General features: G+C 43.1%; 1 protein-coding gene across 1 annotated transcript in view; it reads left to right on the top strand.

Moving 5' to 3' along the window:
- The window catches only part of LOC311112037 (zinc finger protein 385B-like), a 72685-nt gene that overhangs the window by 8213 nt on the left and 43904 nt on the right, over nt 1-20568 (top strand). The window contains exon 2 of the mRNA XM_084155006.1: nt 8029-8171. Within this exon, the coding sequence (XP_084011132.1) occupies nt 8029-8171 (143 nt within the window). The remainder of the gene's footprint in view (nt 1-8028; nt 8172-20568) is intronic.

The following is a 20568-nucleotide window of genomic DNA, read 5'->3' as shown; positions in this document are numbered from 1 at the left end:
TATAGGTCAAATCAGTGGTCATGGTTGATATGCATAAAAAATTACTTCATAATAAGATAATACCTCAGTGCATTATCACTTATCTAACTACAACATATTTGGCTGGACAGCAAATTAACTTTAAAGCCATTTTTCTCAGTTTTACTGTTTGCGTAGTTACTGCTCTTGGCCTTTGTATGGCAGAGTGGGTAACTGCAGTGAAAACACAGTGGAACAAAGCCAAAGTGCAGTAACTTCATTTACTGCTGTTTGCCTTGGTTTTTACTTGATTTTGTAGTTACTGCAAATTTCTTTTTTTTCTGAAACGGAACATAATTTAACCAGGATACTTACTGTATTCACAAGATAAAACAGATACTACAAAGCCAGATTTCAGTCTTAACAAAATTCTGACCCAAATTGTAGTTACTGCGTTTTGCCTTTTTGGAATAGAGCTATTTCATGCTGTGGTCTCCTGTATTAACTGTCGTCGCGTCCAATCAGGGAGGAGCTCTGGGCTTTGTCCCAAATGGCACCCTATTTCCTTTATAGTGCACTAATTTTGACCCTGGTCAAAAGTAGTGCACTATATCGGTAATAAGGTGCCATTTGGAACGCTGATCTGGGTCAGGGGATAGAGGAGACCAAAGGCTACCCTTGGAACAGCAGGATCAAACCATGCAATCTGGAGCGAAAATGTCAAAGCTCTTGGCAATGACTAATCTGCTCTTTGCCAGCAATTTAAGGGAAACTCTCCCAAAGTGGTCTGAAATTAGACTGAACTACTTTTTTTATTGTATTACTATATATCAGTCATGTAGTATACTGCAGCATTATCCACCAGTCAGCTGTTGGACTATACACGATTAAGTATAGTGGTTTGGCATAGAGGGCTTGTGTGGCTAAGCTAGTAGGATTTTGCCTGTGCTTAGCTCTATTCCGTTTATTTTTATTGTAAAAAACTCCCTAGTCCTTGCCAATGACAAGCATACCCATAACATGATGCAGCCTCCACTTTGCTTGTGGTAATCAGTGACGTGCTGGATTTGACTCAGACATAACGCTTTGTATTCAGGACATAAAGTTAGTTTCATTGCCACATTATTTGTAGTTTTACTTTAGTGCCTTATTGCAAACAGGATGCATGTTTTGGAATATTATTATTCTGTACAGGCTTCCTTCTTTTCACTCTGTCATTTATGTTAGTATTGTGGAGTAACTATGTTGTTGATCCATCCTCAGTTTTCTCCTATCACAGCCATTAAACTCTGTAACTGTTTTAAAATCACCATTAGCCTCATGATGAAATCCCTGAGCGGTTTCCTTCCTCTCCCGCAACTGAGTTAGGAAGGACGCCTGTATCTTTGTAGTGACTGGGTGTATTTATACACCATCCAAAATGTTATTAATAATTTCACCATGCTCAAAGGGATAATCAATGTCGGCTTTTATTTTATTTTACCCATCTATCAATACGTGTCCTTCTTTGCGAGGTATTGGAAAACCTCTCTGGTCTTTGTGGTTGAAATTGAAATTCACTGCTCGACTGAGGGACCTTACAGATAACTGTACAGTGCCTTCGGAAAGTATTCAGACCCCTTGAATTTTTCCACATTTTGTTACGTTACAGGCTTTTTCTAAAATGGATTACAAAAAAAATTATCCCCATAAATCTACACACAATGCCCCATAATGACAAAGCAGAAACAGGTTTTTAGAAATTATTGCAAATGTATTAAAAACAAAAAACTGAAAAAACTTATTTACATAAGTATGAGACTCGAAATTGAGCTCAGGTGCATCCTGTTTCCATTGATCATCATTGAGATGTTTCTACAATTTGATTGGTGTTCACCTGTGGTAAATTCAATTGCTTGGACATAATTTGGAAAGGCACACACTTGTCTATATAAGGTCACACAGATGACAGTGCATGTCTGAGCAAAAACGAAGCTATGAGGTTGAAGGAATTGTCCATAGATCTCCGAGACAGGATTGTGTCGAGGCACAGATCTGGGGAAGGTTACCAAAAAATGTCTGCAGCATTGACGGTCCCCATCATTTTAAAATGGAAGAAGTTTGGAACCACCAAGACTCTTCCTAGAGCTGGCCGTCAGGCTAAACTGAGCAATCGGGGGAGAAGGGCCTTGGTCAGGGAGGTGAACAAGAACCCAATGGTCACTCTGACAGAGCTCCAGAGTTCCTCTGCGGAGATTGGAGAACCTTCCAGAAGGACAACCATCGCTGCAGCACTCAACCAATCAGGCCTTTATGGTAGAGTGGCCAGACTGAAGCCACTCCTCAGTAAAAGGCACATAACAGCTCGCTTGGAGTTTACCAATACACACCTAAATGACTCTGACCATGAGAAACAAAATTCTCTGGTCTGATGAAACCAAGATTTAACTCTTTGGCCTGAATGCCAAGCGTCACGTCTGGAGGAAACCTGGCACCATCACTATGGTGAAGCATGGTGGTAGCAGCATCATGCTGTGGGGATGTTTTTCAGCGGCAGGGACTGGGAGACTAGTCAGGATAGAGGGAAAGATGAATGGAGCAAAGTATAGAGAGATCCTTGATGAAAACCTGCTCCAGAGCACTCAGGACCTCAGACTGGGATGAAGGTTCACCTTCCAACAGGACAATGACCCTAAGCACACAGCCAAGAAAACACAGGAGTGGCTTTGAGACAAGTCTCTGAACATCCTTGAGTGGCCCAGCCAGAGCCCGGACTTGAACCCGATCGAACATCGCTGGACAAACCTGAAAATAGCTCTGCAGCGACGCTCCCCATCCAACCTGACAGAGCTTGATAGGATCTGCAGAGAAGAATGGGAGAAACTCTCCTAATACAGGTGTGCGAAGCTTGTAGCGTCATACCCAAGAAGACTTGAGGCTGTAATCACTGACACTTGTGTTTCAACAGTAAACGGTCTGAATACTTTGGTAAATGTGATATTTCAGTATTTTATTCGTAATACATTTGCAGAAATTTCTAAAACCTGTTTTTGCTCTGTCATTATTGGTAATTGTGTGTAGATTGATGAGGGAAAAAACAATTTAATCAATTTTAGAATAAAGTTGTAACGTAACAAAATGTTGAAAATGTTAAGGGGTCTGAATACTTTCTGACTGCACTGTATGTGTGGGTTACAGAGATGAGATAGTCATTCAAACATCATGTTAAACGCTATTATTGCACACGGACCATGCAACATATGTGATTTGTTAAGCAAATGTTTACTCCTGAACTTATTTAGGCTTGCCATAACAAAGGGGTTGAATACTTATTGACTCAAAACATTTCAGCTTTTCATTTTTAATTGATTTGTAAACATTTCAAAAACATAATTCCACTTTGACGTTATTGTGTATTGTGTGTAGGCCAGTGACACAAAAGCTCAATTAAATCCTTTTTAAATTCAGGCTGTAACACAACAAAATGTTAGCTCCCTGAAGTACTTCAGGTTCGAGGTTGGTTTATTTGAAGAAAAAAAGGTCCTATAACAAAATGTGCACTAAAGATTTTTGGAAACATACAGGCTTCAATAATAGTAAGAATTTCTCAGAGCTTTCTTTTTAAATGTAAGGCTATATTGTCGGAGATGGCTTCCTCAGAGAGAGATACAGTAACTCTGTGTGTGTGCCTGTGTGCGTTCATGTGTGCCTTCTGGCTTGTTGCTGGCTTGCTCGCATGCGTGCTTGCTTGCTGCCGTTATATTATGTTGTTTTGGAATTGTAATTTGCTCAACATTTCTTTTAATCATCATTGTGTTCCCTTAGTGACCATTTCAGATTTAAAATAGCTTTGATGTTAGTCAGAACAGAGTGTGCCGGTTGTTTTTGTCTTTCTCCAGTCTGGCTGTGGAGCTGCGATCACTGCTTTGTATATTGATGAGAGTTCAAAGAGACTGTTAGCATACGTCTCTTTCTGATTATAGCATCACTAAAATTACCAGTGTAAATCTGCTACTGGTGTGCTGTGCTATTCCTTATATTCATATTTTAGCATCATCTCTCTCATGAATAATCAACATGTAAGGTACAAAAGCTATTGGTGCCTGAGGGTGGCCTAGTAGTTAAAGCATGTATACGATTCCCCCGCCTGCGAGGGTACAAATCCCAGCAACTATAGGCCCTACATTGTCCTTCCATATTTTATTGTTTATTGACAGATACAGGGGAGATAGAGAGAAGGGAGATGCAGTGTAGGGCATGTAGTTGCTGGGATTCGTACCCTCGCAGGCGGGGGAATCGTATACATGCTTTAACTACAAGGCCACCCTCAGGCACCAATAGCTTTTGTACCTTACATTGTCAAATTAATATTTAATCGAAAGAGATAATGAGAGGGAAGATCCATTGCATCGGGAGTTTGGTATGACCATAGGAAAGAGGATCTAATTGAGGCCTGAAGCTCTGGATTAAGCTCTGTCAGTTTGCCTGCTCCATGTTTTCAATTACCGCTCTGTACGTTGACCTTATACCATGCAGATGTGCATGAGTTATTGGTTCCCTTAACTGACACGGCATGCTTTTCATCCAATTCAACGGGAAAGGCAACTGGAAAATGTTAGATGTCTCAGCGACTTACCCAAAAGGTTGGCTGGTCCTCATTAAAGTCCTGTAGATCACTTAATTATTGTTTACAAAGATCTACTGACCTAACTTTGCTGTTAAAATATTAAAACATGAGATACCATGAGGTTGGTTAAGTCTTGAGGTTCCTCGGGTCTCCACCGAACGAGGTAAATCTGCTTTTAGTTTTAAAGCACCTCATTGCTGGAACCAACTACAAAATACATAACAATTGGATGTTCTGGTGCCGCTCGGGCAATTTAAAATATTGATTGGGAACCTTCTTATTGAGGAATGTAATTGTTTTCTTGAAAATGTGTGTTTTACTTGTTTTATATTGTATTTGATATTGATTTTTTCTTATGAAATTGTATATGCAGGGCTCCCTTGCGAAAGAGACCCTGGTCTCAATGGTGACTCCCTGCTTAAATAAAGGTAAAATAAAACATTTGACCTTTACATTTACATTTTAGTCATTTAGCAGACGCTCTTATCCAGAGCGACTTACAGTTACTGAATACATATTTTTTTATACTGGCCCCCCGTGGGAATCGAACCCACAACCCTGGTGTTGCAAACGCCATGCTCTATCAACTGAGCTACATCCCTGCCGGCCATTCCCTCCCCTACCCTGGACAACGCTGGGCCAATTGTGCGTTGCCCATGAGTCTCCCGGTCGCGGCCGGCTGCGACAGAGCCTGGATTCGAACCAGGATCTCTAGTGGCACAGTTTGCACTGCGATGCAGTGCCTTAGACCACTGCGCCACTCAGGAGCCCATGTGACCTTTCTTTAAGTTGCCTCGGAGGATCCTCCATTCCTCCAAAGCCGCATGCCAAAGTGTGTGTTTTTGTCTGACAAGATCTTAAAAATGAAGTTAGACACATTGAAGTTAGACACGTTTTATGAAACGTTTTCCTGCTGTGATGTATTCGTCCTGTTGTGATGTGACGTATAGCTGCCGAAATTGCAAACTTGTTATTGATTTATTGTTGTCTGCTTTTCAATTGGGTTTCAGCTGTTATACGCTTTCATAGAATTCTGTCTGCTTACACATCATGAATAATGGATTATGTGATATCTAAGTCAAGAGCTATTAACCACGTTGTTATAAGAGATTGCAAGTTACATTTCAGAGTGTATTAGACTGATTATCTATAGCCTGTATATAGATGCAACGCTGGGGTCGCTGGGGCCAGCCAATCTAAAAATGTATTCAAGCATGACTGTACGTCGCTTTGGATATGTACTATGCTAGCGAAAGTATTCACTCCCCTTGGCATTTTTCCTATTTTGTTGCCTTACAACCTGGAATTAAAATAGATTTTGGGGGGGTTTGTATAATTTGATTTACACAACATGCCTACCACTTTGAAGATGCTAAATATTTTTTATGGTGAAACAAACAACAAATAAGACAATAAAACAGAAAACTTGAGCGTGCATAACTATTCACCCACCCAAAATCAATACTTTGTAGAACCACCTTTTGCAGCAATTACAGCTGCAAGTCTCTTGGGGTATGTCTCTATAAGCTTGGCACATCTAGCCACTGGGATTTTTGCCCATTCTTCAAGGCAAAACTGCTCCAGCTCCTTCAAGTTGGATGGGTTCCGCTGGTGTTCAGCAATCTTTAAGTTATACCACAGATTCTCAATTGGATTGAGGTCTGGGCTTTGACTAGGCCATTCCAAGACATTTAAATGTTTCCCCTTAAACCACTCGAGTGTTGCTTTAGCAGTATGCTTAGGGTCATTGTCCTGCTGGAAAGTGAACCTCTGTCCCAGTCTCAAATCTCTGGAAGACTGAAACAGGTTTCCCTCAAGAATTTCCCTGTATTTAGCGGCATCTATCATTCCTTCAATTCTGACCAGTTTCCCAGTCCCTGCCGCTGAAAAACATCCCCACAGTGAAGCATGGTGGTGGCAGCATTATGCTGTGGGAATGTTTTTCAGCTGGATGGTGTTCTCGGGGTGATGAGAGGTGTTGGGTTTGCGACAGACATAGCGTTTTAGTCTAATCTGAACAGAGTACCTTCTTCCATATGTTTGGGGAGTCTCCCACATGCCTTTTGGCGAACACCAAATGTGTTTGCTTATTTTTTTCTTTAAACAATGGCTTTTTTCTGGCCACTCTTCCGTAAAGCCCAGCTCTGTGGAGTGTACGGCTTAAAGTGGTCCTATGGACAGATACTCCAATCTCTGCTGTGGAGCTTTGCAGCTCCTTCAGGGTTATCTTTGGTCTCTTTGTTGCCTCTCTGATTAATGGCCTCCTTGCCTGCTCCGTGAGTTTTGGTGGGTGGCCCTCTCTTGGCAGGTTTGTTGTGGTGCCATCTTCTTTCAATTTTTTTATAATGGATTTAATGGTGCTCTGTGGGATGTTCAAAGTTTTTGATATTTTTTTATAACCCAACCCTGATCTGTACTCCACAACTTTGTCCATGACCTGTTTGGAGAGCTCCTTGGTCTTCATGGTGCCGCTTGCTTGTTGGTGCCCCTTGCTTAGTGGTGTTGCAGACTCTGGGGCCTTTCAGAACAGGTAGATATATACTGCGATCATGTGACACTTAGATTGCACACAGGTGGACTTCATTTAACTAATTATGTGACTTGTGAAGGTAATTGGTTGCACCAGATATTATTTAGGGGCTTCATGGCAAAGGGGGTGAATACATATGCACGCACCACTTTTCCGTTATTTATTTTTTAGAATTTCTTGAAACAAGTTATTTTTTTAATTTCACTTCACCAATTTGGACTATTTTGTGTATGTCTATTACATGAAATCCAAATAAAAATCGATTTAATTTACAGGTTTTAATGCAACAAAATAGGAAAAATGCCAAGGGGGATGAATACTTTTGCAAGTTACTGTATTATGATGTGTTGGGTTATTTTGAGTGGGACTATTTTCTGGAGATTCAGCATGTATGTTGTTGCCTGGATTGATGTGAGATTGTATCAATGGTTCACTGGATGCAGAATTAACATGCTGCCTCAGCACAGGTGCATTCTGGTCCCTTGGTGCATCGTACTGTATGGCATGATTTTCTTTGTGGGGATCCATGAGCTCAGTGGTGGAGCAAAGAAAGTGATGCCGTAAGGAAATTCTGATGGCATGTTCTGTGTGTGTGTGTCTTGTTACTCTCCCACCCATCATCACTGCATATCTATCCACGCTCCCTCTCCTCTTCCTCCGTCCTCACCATGCCATCTGTAGGAATTCATTACATGTGTGTGCAAGCGCTGCCGCAAATAGAACCATGGTTTCCTGTGAGTTTGGAAGACATTTAGCTTATTTATCTCTGTCTCTTCCTCCCCTCTCTGTCTCTGTCTCTTCCTCCCATCTGTCTCTGTCTCTTCCTCCTCTCTCTCTTCCTCCTCTCTTCCTCCTCTCTTCCTCCTCTCTCTCTCTCTCTCTCTCTCTCTCTCTCTCTCTCTCTCTCTCTCTCTCTCTCTCTCTCTCTCTGTAGGAAGTGCCTTCCATAGCAGCTCTCTCCCGGCGTTGGTGCGGACCCCTCCTGTTATGATGCAGTCCACTCTGGATATGAAGTCCTTCATGTCCTTCCCGGTGGACACCACATCAGCAGTGGGACTTTTCCCCAACTTCAACACGGTGAGTCTCCTCCTATCACCTCCTATCTCACTGAACTGCTCTGATCTGAATTAATAAGCAATGCTATAGGCAGGACTATTAAAGTTAAAGTTGCCGATTGGTATATCCATTTTGGGACTTTTAAATTAATACAAAGTAATACAACTTATAAATGGCTCATAAGCTTGGTTCAACTGTCTTACCCCATCAAACATTTCTCGTTTTTATGAGCATTTATGTCCGCTTGTTCTCATATTGTCTTTTTGGTCTTGTCTCCTTCGCTCCATTCTGTGCTGTGCGCACCTTCCCATTTACTCACAAACTCCAAGCCCCTTTCCCTGCCACCCACATTAGCAAAGATGAATCGTTATTTGCATTTGAGGTTTGGTCCAACAAAATCGGTCATAAGGACACCGAAAGACATTTAGACATTATTTTACTGTACTAGAGGAGTAGTTAATCTTTCTAACGATACCCTTTTTATAACTCAACTCCTCAAATTGCATGCAGAGCAGACACTACTAAAACAGGACTATTAATGAAAATTGATTCTGGAAAATTCATGCTCAGTTTGTCGCGTGGTACCAAGTACCGCTTGTCGTGCGCGGCATTGCGGTACCAAGTACCACTAGCAACATTTTAGCCAAAGACTATTATACTAACTGTTATACTTTGTTTAGATGTTGAAATCAAGTGGCCTCCCTTATTTCTCAGAGTGAGAACGAGTTGCCAATTCCTTACATAATTGCAATTTAAGCTTATTGCCTCTCTACTGCTTTCTGATTCTCCTCAACCTCCTCAATGAGCTCAGCCTGGCTTTTCTCAATGGATCGTACCAGAGCAGTGAAGACCTGCACGCTCTCTGCTATATCCCTCTCTGCATCTCTCTTGATGAGATCTACTGAGAGTTTGATCTTTTTAACCTTCTTCAGTCGCCCCTGGATAAATTGCTGTACTTCTGCCTCAGTTTTCCCCAACTGAGCCTTCCTCTCTCCACACCCTTCCTTTAGGTGGACGGTCGTGTGAGTCTTGTGGTCTGTTTCAGTTCAGAACTGACAAACACATGTCTGGTCAGTCTGCAGACCTGTAAGCACAATAAGCATAAATTGCAATTATGTAAGGAATTGGCAACTCGTTCTCATTCTGAGAAATAAGGCAGGCCACTTGATTTCAACATCTGAACAAAGTGGACAGGCTAGCATGCTGTTCAAACAGTTGGAGATGGACAGAAGGGTGTGTTCATAATAATTAAACTGTTCTACCTTGTTAGCTAGCAAATCCAGAACAAATTCAAGAAAGCGTACAGTATTATATAGAGCCATTATTGCATGAACTCCGTTACATCTCATATTGCTCAAATAAACAGCAATCCTGGTTTCAAAAAACAGATAAAGCAACACCTCACGGCACAACGCCTCTCCCCTATTTGACCTAGATAGTTTGTGTGTATGTATTGATATGTAGGCTACGTGTGCCTTTAAAATTGTTTTATGTAGTTCTGTCCTTGAGCTGTTCTAGTCTATTAATGTTCTGTGTTATGTCATGTTTCATGTTTTGTGTGGACCCCAGGAAGAGTAGCTGCTGCTTTTGCAACAGCTAATGGGGATCCTAATAAAATACCAAATACCAAATAGATCCAAGTTGGCTAAACATGAAATATAAAGATTAGCTGGCTGCGCACTAGTACGTGGGCTTGTGCTTGAGAGATTGTTTATAAGAGCTGTGTTAATTTTCTATAATGCCTGCTACCAGAAGTTGGTCATTATTAGTGAATGTGCATTGTGCATCGTTCTGGTTAAATATGTAACAAAATGGGCATTTTCATAGACAGACTTGAAAGCCAGGTCAGTGATTATTGCAAAAAAAAGCAGGTTAAACTATTTTGATAAAATAGTTACATTATTAGTGGGTCTTATTGTTGTGGAAGGCTTATATTTAGCCTGGGTATAATATCACAAGCCCTAAATTCATTACATTATTACTGACTGTTTGAAATGCAGTGTGTTTAACCTTTAATTGTACAACAAAGCTAATTTAGAGAAAATCGAGATATACAGTGCATTCGGACACCTTGACTTTTTCCACATTTTGTTACGTTCTAAAATTGATTAAATCGTTTTTTTCCCCTCATCAATCTACACACACTACCCCATAATGTGAAAGCAAGAACAGGTTTTTAGACATTTTTGCTGATTTATTTTTAAAAAAGAAAACGGAAATATGACATTTGCAAACATTTCTAAAAACCTTTCTCGCTTTGTCATTATGGGTATTGTGTGTAGATTGATGAGGAAATTTTTTATTTTAATCTATTTTAGAATAAGGCTGAAACTTAACAAAATGTGGAAAAAGGGAAGGGGTCTGAACACTGTATATTGTGAATTGTCCATAACTTTGAAAAAATCTAGATATAATTTTTAGGACATATCGCCCACCCTTATGTTCCACTCCGTTTCCTTGTTGCTGTTTACTTGTTGCTCAATTTGAGTGTTTGGCTCAAATACCACCACATGCATTTCATCACTGTTAACTTTTCTAAAGGCAGAATTTTTTTTCAGTTCAATGCAGTACATCTACCACAATGACATACCACACACAGCCATACAGTGAGGGAAAAAAGTATTTGATCCCCTGCTGATTTTGTACGTTTGCCCACTGAAAGAAATGATCAGTCTATAATTTAAATGGTAGGCTTATTTGAACAGTGAGAGAAAGAATAACAACAACAAAATCCAGAAAAACGCATGTCAAAAATGTTATAAATTGATTCGCATTTTAATTAGGGAAATAAGTATTTGACCCCCTCTCAATCAGAAAGGTTTCTGGCTCCCAGTTGTCTTTTATACAGATAACGAGCTGAGATTAGGAGCACACTCTTAAAGGGAGTGCTCCTAATCTCAGTTTGTTACTTGTATAAAAGACACCTGTCCACAGAAGCAATCAATCAATCAGATTCCAAACTCTCCACCATGGCCAAGACCAAAGAGCTCTCCAAGGATGTCAGGGACAAGATTGTAGACCTACACAAGGCTGGAATGGGCTACAAGACCATTGTCAAGCAGCTTGGTGAGAAGGTGACAACAGTTGGTGCGATTATTCGCAAATGGAAGAAACACAAAAGAACTGTCCATCTCCCTCGGCCTGGGGCTCCATGCAAGATCTCACCTCGTGGAGTTGCAATGATCATGAGAACGGTGAGGAATCAGCCCAGAACTACACGGGAGGATCTTGTCAATGATCTCAAGGCAGCTGGGACCATAGTCACCAAGAAAACAATTGGTAACACACTACGCCGTGAAGGACTGAAATACTGCAGCGCCCGCAAGGTTCCCCTGCTCAATAAAGCACATATACAGGTCCGTCTGAAATTTGCCAATAAACATCTGAATGATTCAGAGGAGAACTGGGTGAAAGTGTTGTGGTCAGATGAGACCAAAATCGAGCTCTTTGGCATCAACTCAACTCGCTGTGTTTGGAGGAGGAGGAATGCATTATGCTTTGGGGGTGTTTTTCTGCTAAGGGGACAGGACAACTTCACCGCATCAAAGGGACGATGGACGGGGCCATGTACTGTCAAATCTTGGGTGAGAACCTCCTTCCCTCAGCCAGGGCATTGAAAATGGGTCGTGGATGGGTATTACAGCATGACAATGATCCAAAACACACGGCCAAGGCAACAAAGGAGTGGCTCAAGAAGAAGCACATTAAGGTCCCGGAGTGGCCTAGCCAGTCTCCAGACCTTAATCCCATAGAAAATCTGTGGAGGGAGCTGAAGGTTCGAGTTGCCAAATGTCAGGCTCGAAACCTTAATGACTTGGAGAAGATCTGCAAAGAGGAGTGGGACAAAATCCCTCCTGAGATGTGTGCAAACCTGGTGGCTAACTACAAGAAACGTCTGACATCTGTGATTGCCAACAAGGGTTTTGCCACCAAGTACTAAGTCATGTTTTGCAGAGGGTTCAAATACTTATTTCCCTCATTCAAATGCAAATCAATTTATAACATTTTTGACATGCGTTTTTCTGGATTTTTTTGTTGTTATTCTGTCTCTCACTGTTCAAATAAACCTACCATTAAAATTATAGACTGATCATGTCTTCGTCAGTGGGCAAACATACAAAATCAGCAGGGAATCAAATACTTTTTTCCCTCAGTGTAACACATACACAGCCATACAACATACAGTGGGGAAAAAAAGTATTTAGTCAGCCACCAATTGTGCATGTTCTCCCACTTAAAAATATGAGAGAGGCCTGTAATTTTCATCATAGGTACATGTCAACTATGACAGACAAAATGAGATTTCTTTTCCCAGAAAATCACATTGTAGGATTTTTTATGAATTAATTTGCAAATTATGGTGTAAAATAAGTATTTGGTCAATAACAAAAGTTTCTCAATACTTTGTTATATACCCTTTGTTGGCAATGACACAGGTCAAACGTTTTCTGTAAGTCTTCACAAGGTTTTCACACACTGTTGCTGCTATTTTGGCCCATTCCTCCATGCAGATCTCCTCTAGAGCAGTGATGTTTTGGGGCTGTCGCTGGGCAACACGGACTTTCAACTCCCTCCAAAGATGTTCTATGGGGTTGAGATCTGGAGACTGGCTAGGCCACTCCAGGACCTTGAAATGCTTCTTACAAAGCCACTCCTTCGTTGCCCGGGAGGTGTGTTTGGGATCATTGTCATGCTGAAAGACCCAGCCACGTTTCATCTTCAATGCCCTTGCTGATGGAAGGAGGTTTTCACTCAAAATCTCACGATACATGGCCCCATTCATTCTTTCCTTTACACGGATCAGTCGTCCTGGTCCCTTTGCAGAAAAACAGCCCCAAAGCATGTTGTTTCCACCCCCATGCTTCACAGTAGGTATGGTGTTCTTTGGATGCAACTCAGCATTCTTTGTCCTCCAAACACGACGAGTTGAGTTTTTACCAAAAAGTTATATTTTGGTTTCATCTGACCATATGACATTCTCCCAATCCTCTTCAAGATCATCCAAATGCACTCTAGCAAACTTGAGACGGGCCTGGACATGTACTGGGTTAAGCAGGGGGACACATCTGGAAATGCAGGATTTGAGTCCCTGGCGGCGTAGTGTGTTACTGATGGTAGGCTTTGTTACTTTGATCCCAGCTCTCTGCAGGTCATTCACTAGGTCCCCCTGTGTGGTTCTGGGATTTTTGCTCACCGTTCTTGTGATCATTTTGACCCCACGGGGTGAGATCTTGCGTGGAGCCCCAGATCGAGGGAGATTATCAATGGTCTTGTATGTCTTCCATTTCCTAATAATTGCTCCCACAGTTGATTTCTTCAAACCAAGCTGCTTACCTATTGCAGATTCAGTCTTCCCAGCCTGGTGCAGGTCTACAATTTGGTTTCTGGTGTCCTTTGACAGCTCTTTGGTCTTGGCCATAGTGGAGTTTGGAGTGTGACTGTTTGAGGTTGTGGACAGGTGTCTTTTATACTGATAACAAGTTCAAACAGGTGCCATTAATATAGGTAATGAGTGGAGGACAGAGGAGCCTCTTAAAGAAGAAGTTACAGGTCTGTGAGAGCCAGAAATCTTGCTGGTTTGTAGGTGACCAAATACTTATTTTCCACCATAATTTGCAAATAAATTCATAAAAAATCCTACAATGTGATTTTCTGGATTTTTTTTCCTCAATTTGTCTGTCATAGTTGACGTGTACCTATGATGAAGATTACAGGCCTCTCTCATCTTTTTAAGTGGGAGAACTTGCACAATTGGTGGCTGACTAAATACTTTTTTTCCCCACTGTATACAGTACATACAGTATATACTGAACAAAAATATAAACGCAACATGCAACATTTTCAAGAATTTTACTGAGTTACAGTTCATAGAAGGAAATCAGTCAATTGAAATAAATTCATTTTACGCCCTGGCTCTGGGGACTCTTAAATGTTGAGCCAGGGTGTGGAGTTTCTATGTCATATTCTCTATGTTGTGTTTTCTAGATCGTGTAGATCTATGTTGGCCAGGGTGGTTCCCAATCAGAGGCAGCTGCAGCTCGTTGTCTCTGATTGGGGACCATACTTAGGCAGCCGTTTGGCACCAGTCTGGGTGGGATCTTGTTCCGTTAAGGTTTGTTTTGTGTAACCTAGGTCTTCACGTTTCGTTTGTTTGTTGTTTTGTCGTGAGTTTAGTACCTAATAAAATGTACGCTTATCACGCTGCGCCTTGGTCCGTATCTTCCATAAACGATCGTGACAGAAGATCCCACCAAAAGAGGACCAAGCAGCGTGTCCAGGAACAGACAGCCTGGACCTGGGAGGAGATCCTGGACGGGTAGGGATCCTGGACTTGGGAGGAGATTCAGGCCGGAATGGATCGCCTTCCTTGCGAGGAGACTGTGGAGGCGCGCTATAGAGAGGAGCAGCGGCAACGCAGAGGGTACCGGCCGAGGAGGAAACCCGAGAGACAGCCCCAATAATTTTTTTTGGGGGGGCTAAAAGGGTGGTTGGCGGAGCCTAGGGTTAGAGCAGAGCCAACTCCCCGTACTCAGGCTAGGAAGCGTGTGACTGGGCAGGCTCCGTGTTATGCGGAGTCACGTACTGTGCCGCGAGTCCTGTACGTCCTGTGCTAGCACCACGCACGTGTCGTGCAAAGATGGGCATTCAGCCAGGACGGGGTGTGCCGGCTCAACGCTCGTGGTCTCCAGTACGCCTCCTCGGCCCCGTATATCCTGCGCCAGTGCCACGTGCTGTAACGCCAGTACGAGTGCACAGCCCCGTACGTCCTGTGCTGATGCCTCACACATATTGTGTGGAAGTAGGCATTCAGCCAGGAAGGGTAGTGTCAGCTCTTCGCTCCAGACCTCCAGTCCGCCTCCACAGTCCGGCCCGGCCTTTTCCGGCTCCCTGCACCAAGCCAGTCGTGCGTGTTCCCAGTCCAGTCCGGCCTGTTCCTGTCCCTCGCAACAAGTCAGTGGTGCACATTGCCAGCCCGGTCCGGCCTGTTCCTGTCCCTCGCGCCAAGCCAGTGGTGCGTGTCGCCAGCCCGGTCCGGCCCGTTCCTGCTCCCCGCACCAAGCCAGTGGTGCACGTCGTCAGCCCGGTGCGGCCCGTGCCTGCTCCCCGCACCAAGCCAGTGGTGCACGTCGTCAGCCCGGTCCGGCCCGCTCCTGCTCCCCGCACCAAGCCAGTGGTGCATGTGTCCAGTCCGGCCCGTGCCTGTTCCACCGGTGCCTGGTCCGGCACCGGTCAGCTGCTCCACTCCGGAGCCAGAGCAATCCGCTCCACCGGGGTCCGGTCCAACTCCTGTCAGCGGATCCACTCCGGAGCCAGAGTAATCCGCTCCACCGGTGCCCAGTCCAGCTCCGGCCAGCGGCTCCAGTCCGGAGCCTGTACAGATCGATCCACCGTCGTCGGGTCCAGCTCCAGTCAGCGGTGCCAGACCAGACCAGGGGCGCAACGGGGAGGTGGAGAGAAAGTGGTGGTCACGCCCGGAGCCGAATCCACCTCCGAGGCGGAATGCCCACCCGGCCCCTACCCTGTTGTGTTTGTGTGGCGCGGTCGCAGTCCGCACCTTTGGGGGAGGGGGGGGGGTACTGTCACGCCCTGGCTCTGGGGACTCTTAAGTGTTGAGCCAGGGTGTGGAGTTTCTATGTTTTATTTTCTATGTTGATGTGCTAGATCGTTTAGAACTATGTTGGCCAGGGTGGTTCCCAATCAGAGGCAGCTGTATCTCGTTGTCTCTGATTGGAGACCATACTTAGGCAGCCTGTTTGGCACTTGTCGGTGTGGGATCTTGTTCCGTAAAGGTTTGTTTAGTGTAACCTAGGACATCACGTTTCGTTTGTTTGTTGTTTTGTCGTGAGTTAAGTACTTAATAAAATGTACGCTTATCACGCTGCGCCTTGGTCCGTATCTTCCATAAACGATCGTGACATCATTAGGCCCTAATCTATGGATTATACATGACTGGGCAGGGGCGCAGCCATGGGTGGGCCTGGGAGGGCATAGGCCCACCCACTGGGGAGCAGGCCCAGCCAATCAGAATTACTTTTTCCCCTCAAAAGGGCTTTACTAAAGACAGAAATACTCCTCAGCACGCCCCCTCCCCCTCCTCAGACGGTCCCGCAGGTAAAGAATCCAGATGTGGAGGTCCTGGGCTGGCGTGGTTACACGTGATCTGCGGTTGTGAGGCCAGTTGGATGTACTGCCAAATTCTCTAAACAACATTGACGGCTTATGGTAGAGAAATGAACATTCAATTCTCTGGCAACAGCTCTATTGGACATTCCTGCAGTCAATATGCCAATTGCACGCTCCCTCAAAACTTGAGACATCTGTGGCATTGTGTTGTGTGACAAAACTTCACAGTTTAGAGTGGCCTTTTATTGTCCCCAGCACAAGGTGCACCTGTGTAATGATCATGCTGTTTAATCAGCTTCTTGTTATGCCACACCTGTCAGGTGGATGGATTATCTTGGCAAAGGAGAAATGCTCACTAACAGGGATGTAAACAAATGTGTGCACAAAATTTGAGAGAAATACGCTTTTTGTACGTATGGAACATTTCTGGGATCTTTTATTTCAGCTCATGAAAAATGGGACCAACACTTTACATGTTGCGTTTATATTTTTGTTCAGTATACATTTAAACGTAGTCATAGAAAAAAACATATATTGTTTTCGCTTGTGGCATCTCTTATGTCATGCTTAGAGCAGTAAGTCAGGAGCTTGAAGTTTCATGTGGGGTGTCTGCATCCAGCCAGCGTGTCGCTCCACGCTGTTTCTTCTCCACCGCTTGCATTTCTGACAGTCCTCCCAGACCGACTTTCATGGTGTAATGTGACAGGGATCTTTAGAGCAGTTAGTGAAAGCCTTGCCAGGGGCCAGCGCAGCCTGTCAACATCTCTCTCTGTCACAGACACGTGGCTCAGTGTGCCCAGCTTAGCATGGTTTAGGAAGCTTGGCCTGACGAGCACTCAGAAGCATCTAGAACTATTTTGTTTCTCAGTTTTTTTTGGCACACAATATTTAATAACATGATTTTCTGGTTGTGAATTCGTATTCTGGTTGAGAAGACGTCATACAACCAGTTAACAACCAACTGATCTCTGTTATATCCAGGTAAAGATACCTTTTTAATGATTTTGAAAATTAGAGAAAAAATATGTCATATAACCAGATTACAACCAGATAGACAGCTTTTTCTGGCTGCTAAAAAGACATTAACAAAACGTCCTTATACAACCTGTATATAACCTGACCGTGACGTCATAAAAGAAAACAGCGTTGTGGTGGAGTGTAAGAGATACTCCGCTGCCCTGGCATGAGGTCAGCAGTGTCCATGCATCTTTCATGGGAACAGCGAGCAGGTGTCCCTAGTTATAATTAGCAGTGATTACTTGTTTTCCGAGCAAAGAGAATAGGCAGGGTGATAGGTGGCATAGCATTGTGCAACCCAATCTAGCCCCTGCTCTCCTAACACCCCCACTCAGAAGGTTTACATTCCATCGATAGGCCTCTATGGCTGTGTGTGTGTGTGTGTGTGTGCAGGCACTGGGATTAATGTTTAAACACACCAGGCTATAACCTATACACAGAGATGTGTTTGCTCAGCAAAATGAAAGCCTTTGATATTCTGGTTGTATCTCAATCAATTTTCAATAAATTTTATTTTATATAGCCCTTCTTACATCAGCTAATATCTCGAAGTGCTGTACAGAAACCCAGCCTAAAACCCCAAACAGCTAGTAATGCAGGTGTAGAAGAATACGAATTCACAACCAGAAAATCATGTTATTAAATATTGTGTGCCAAAAAAAACTGAGAAACAAAATAGTTCTAGATGCTTCTGAGTGCTCGTCAGGCCAAGCTTCCTAAACCATGCTAAGCTGGGCACACTGAGCCACGTGTCTGTGACAGAGAGAGTATCTCTGTTAGTAATCTAAAGGGGCATTCCTGTGTGTGTGTGTTTGTGTTTGTGTGTTTGTGTGCTTATGTGTAAACACATAAACACACACACACTACTTCCTGTGATGAATGACTCGGTGAGACTTCATTAGAACGATTCCGCGTTTCCATTCATCAGGCTGATTAGTTGTGTGTGGCTGGGCACGCTGGAAATTATTTCTACATGATTGCATCATAGCCCCGGAGCTGGTGTGTGCCCTCCATTCTGAGACTGTGTAATCAATACTTGTTGGAAAGCAAACACAGCAGATAATGGCTACGTCACAAAAGGTACCCTTTTCCCATTATAGTGCACTTACTTTGACCAAAGCCCTTTGGACCCTGATCAAAAGTTGTGCACTAAATAGGGTGCCATTTGGGACGCAAACAATGGGCAGCTCGAGGGCTGCCAGGACAAAAAAAGGCCCTGATCAACAATTTAACGGACATGATTCGGCTGTATCCAGAGGCTAGGAAAGGCAAGAGGTGCTGACTTGACTGATATGTGTGGATGGACAATAAACAAGGTAATAGTCAAACACACTCACACACACTCCTCCGTAGACAGACAGACAGACACCAAAACATGTGTGCGTTGCGTGTGCATGGGCATGTGTGTGCGTCTGTGTCGTTAGTTGCCTTTCTCTGCTACTGTATGCTACAGCCTGCCTCTGCGTTTGCTGCACATGTTTTATGCATCCCACAGCACACAACCTCTTTGTTCCCATGCCAGGACGTGTAAAACTGGCTAACCTCGGCTCTTCACGCCAAGCATTCCTGGCTCCAGACTCAACATTTGCCACACAGGACCTCTCAACGCCTGTTAAATCAACAAACGCTCAAACACTGTACCTTGCCACTTGTTTTAAACATTATATTCTCTCTCTCTTTCTGCTTTGCTCTGCCCAAATTATTAATTATTGCTCCTACACATACCCTTATAAGGTGTTTGAGTTAGGACCAGTGGTGGAAAAAGTACCCAATCGTCATACTTGAGTAAAATTAAGATGCCTTAATAGAAAATGACTAAAGTAAAAGTGAAAGTCACCCAGTAAAATACTTCTTGAGTAAAAGTCTAAAAGTATTTGGTTTTACATATACTTAAGTCTCAAAAGTAAATGTAATTGCTAAAATATACTTAAAGGAAAATTCCATCTAAAAACAATATTTTGGTATTTGTTTCATTAGTCTGTTGTTGACATAGTCCCATAATGTTTTGCTTGTCAGCAACAAATACCAAAAGATAGTTTTTGGGTGGACTTTTCCTTTAAGTATCAAAAGTAAAAGTATAAATCATTTCAAATTCCTTATATTAAGCAAATATTACGGATAGCTAGGGGCACACTCCAACACTCATACAACATTTACAAGCTAAGCATTTGTGTTTAGTGAGTCCACCAGATCAGAGGCAGTAGGGATGACCAGGGATGTTTTTGTATTTGTACTTATTATGGATCTGCCAAGGCAGCAGCTACTCTTCCTGGGGTCCAGCAAAAATTAAGGCAGTAATACAATTTTAAAACATTAAAATACATTTTACAACAGATTTCACAATCTGTGCCCTCCGTCCACGACTCTAATACAACACACAATCCAGGTGTACATGTGTGTATAGTGAGTATGTTATGTGTGTTTGTATGTGTGTGTTTGTACCTGTGTGTGTGACTCTTCACAGTCCTCGCTGTTCCATAAGGTGTATTTTTATCTGTTTTTTAAATCTGATTTTACTGCTTGCGTGAGTTACTTGATGTGAAATAGAGTTCCATGTAGCCATGGCACTATGTAGTACTGTGCACCTCCCATTGTCTGTTCTGGACTTGGGGACTGTGAAGAGATCTCTGGTGGCATGTCTTGTGGAGTATGCATGGGTGTCCGAGCTGGGTGCTAGTAATTTAAACAGACTGCTTGGTGCATTCAACATGGCAATACTTCTTACAAAAACAAGTAGTGATGAAGTCAATCTCTCCTCTACTTTGAGCCATGAGAAATTGACATGTATATCATTAAGTTAGCTCTACGTGTACATTTAAGGGCCAGCCGTGCTGCACTGTTCTGGGCCAATGGTATTTTTATTTTATTTTCGTGGCACCTGACCACACGACTGGGCAGTAGTCCAGGTGCGACAAAAACTAGGCAGAGCAGTGCTTTATTATGGACAGACCTCTCCCCATTTTAGCTACTGTTGCATCAATATGTGCTGACCATAACTGTTTACAATCCAGGGTTACTTCTCCAAGCAGTTTAGTGTCCTCAACTTGCTCAAGTTCCACATTATTCATTACAAGATTTAGTTGAGGTTTAGGGTTTAGTGAATGATTTGTCCCAAGCACAATGCTTTTAGTTTTTGAAATATTTAGAACTAACTTATTTCTTGCCACCCATTCTGAAACTGACTGCAGCTCTTTGTTAAGTGTTGCAGTGATTTCACTTGCTGTAGTAGCTGATGTGTATAGTGTAGAGTCATCCACATATATAGACACACAGGCTT

The sequence above is a fragment of the Coregonus lavaretus genome (genome assembly GCF_964263955.1).
Source record: "Coregonus lavaretus genome assembly, chromosome: 38".
NCBI lineage: Eukaryota > Metazoa > Chordata > Actinopteri > Salmoniformes > Salmonidae > Coregonus > Coregonus lavaretus.
This window is presented reverse-complemented; position numbering and strand designations above follow the sequence as displayed.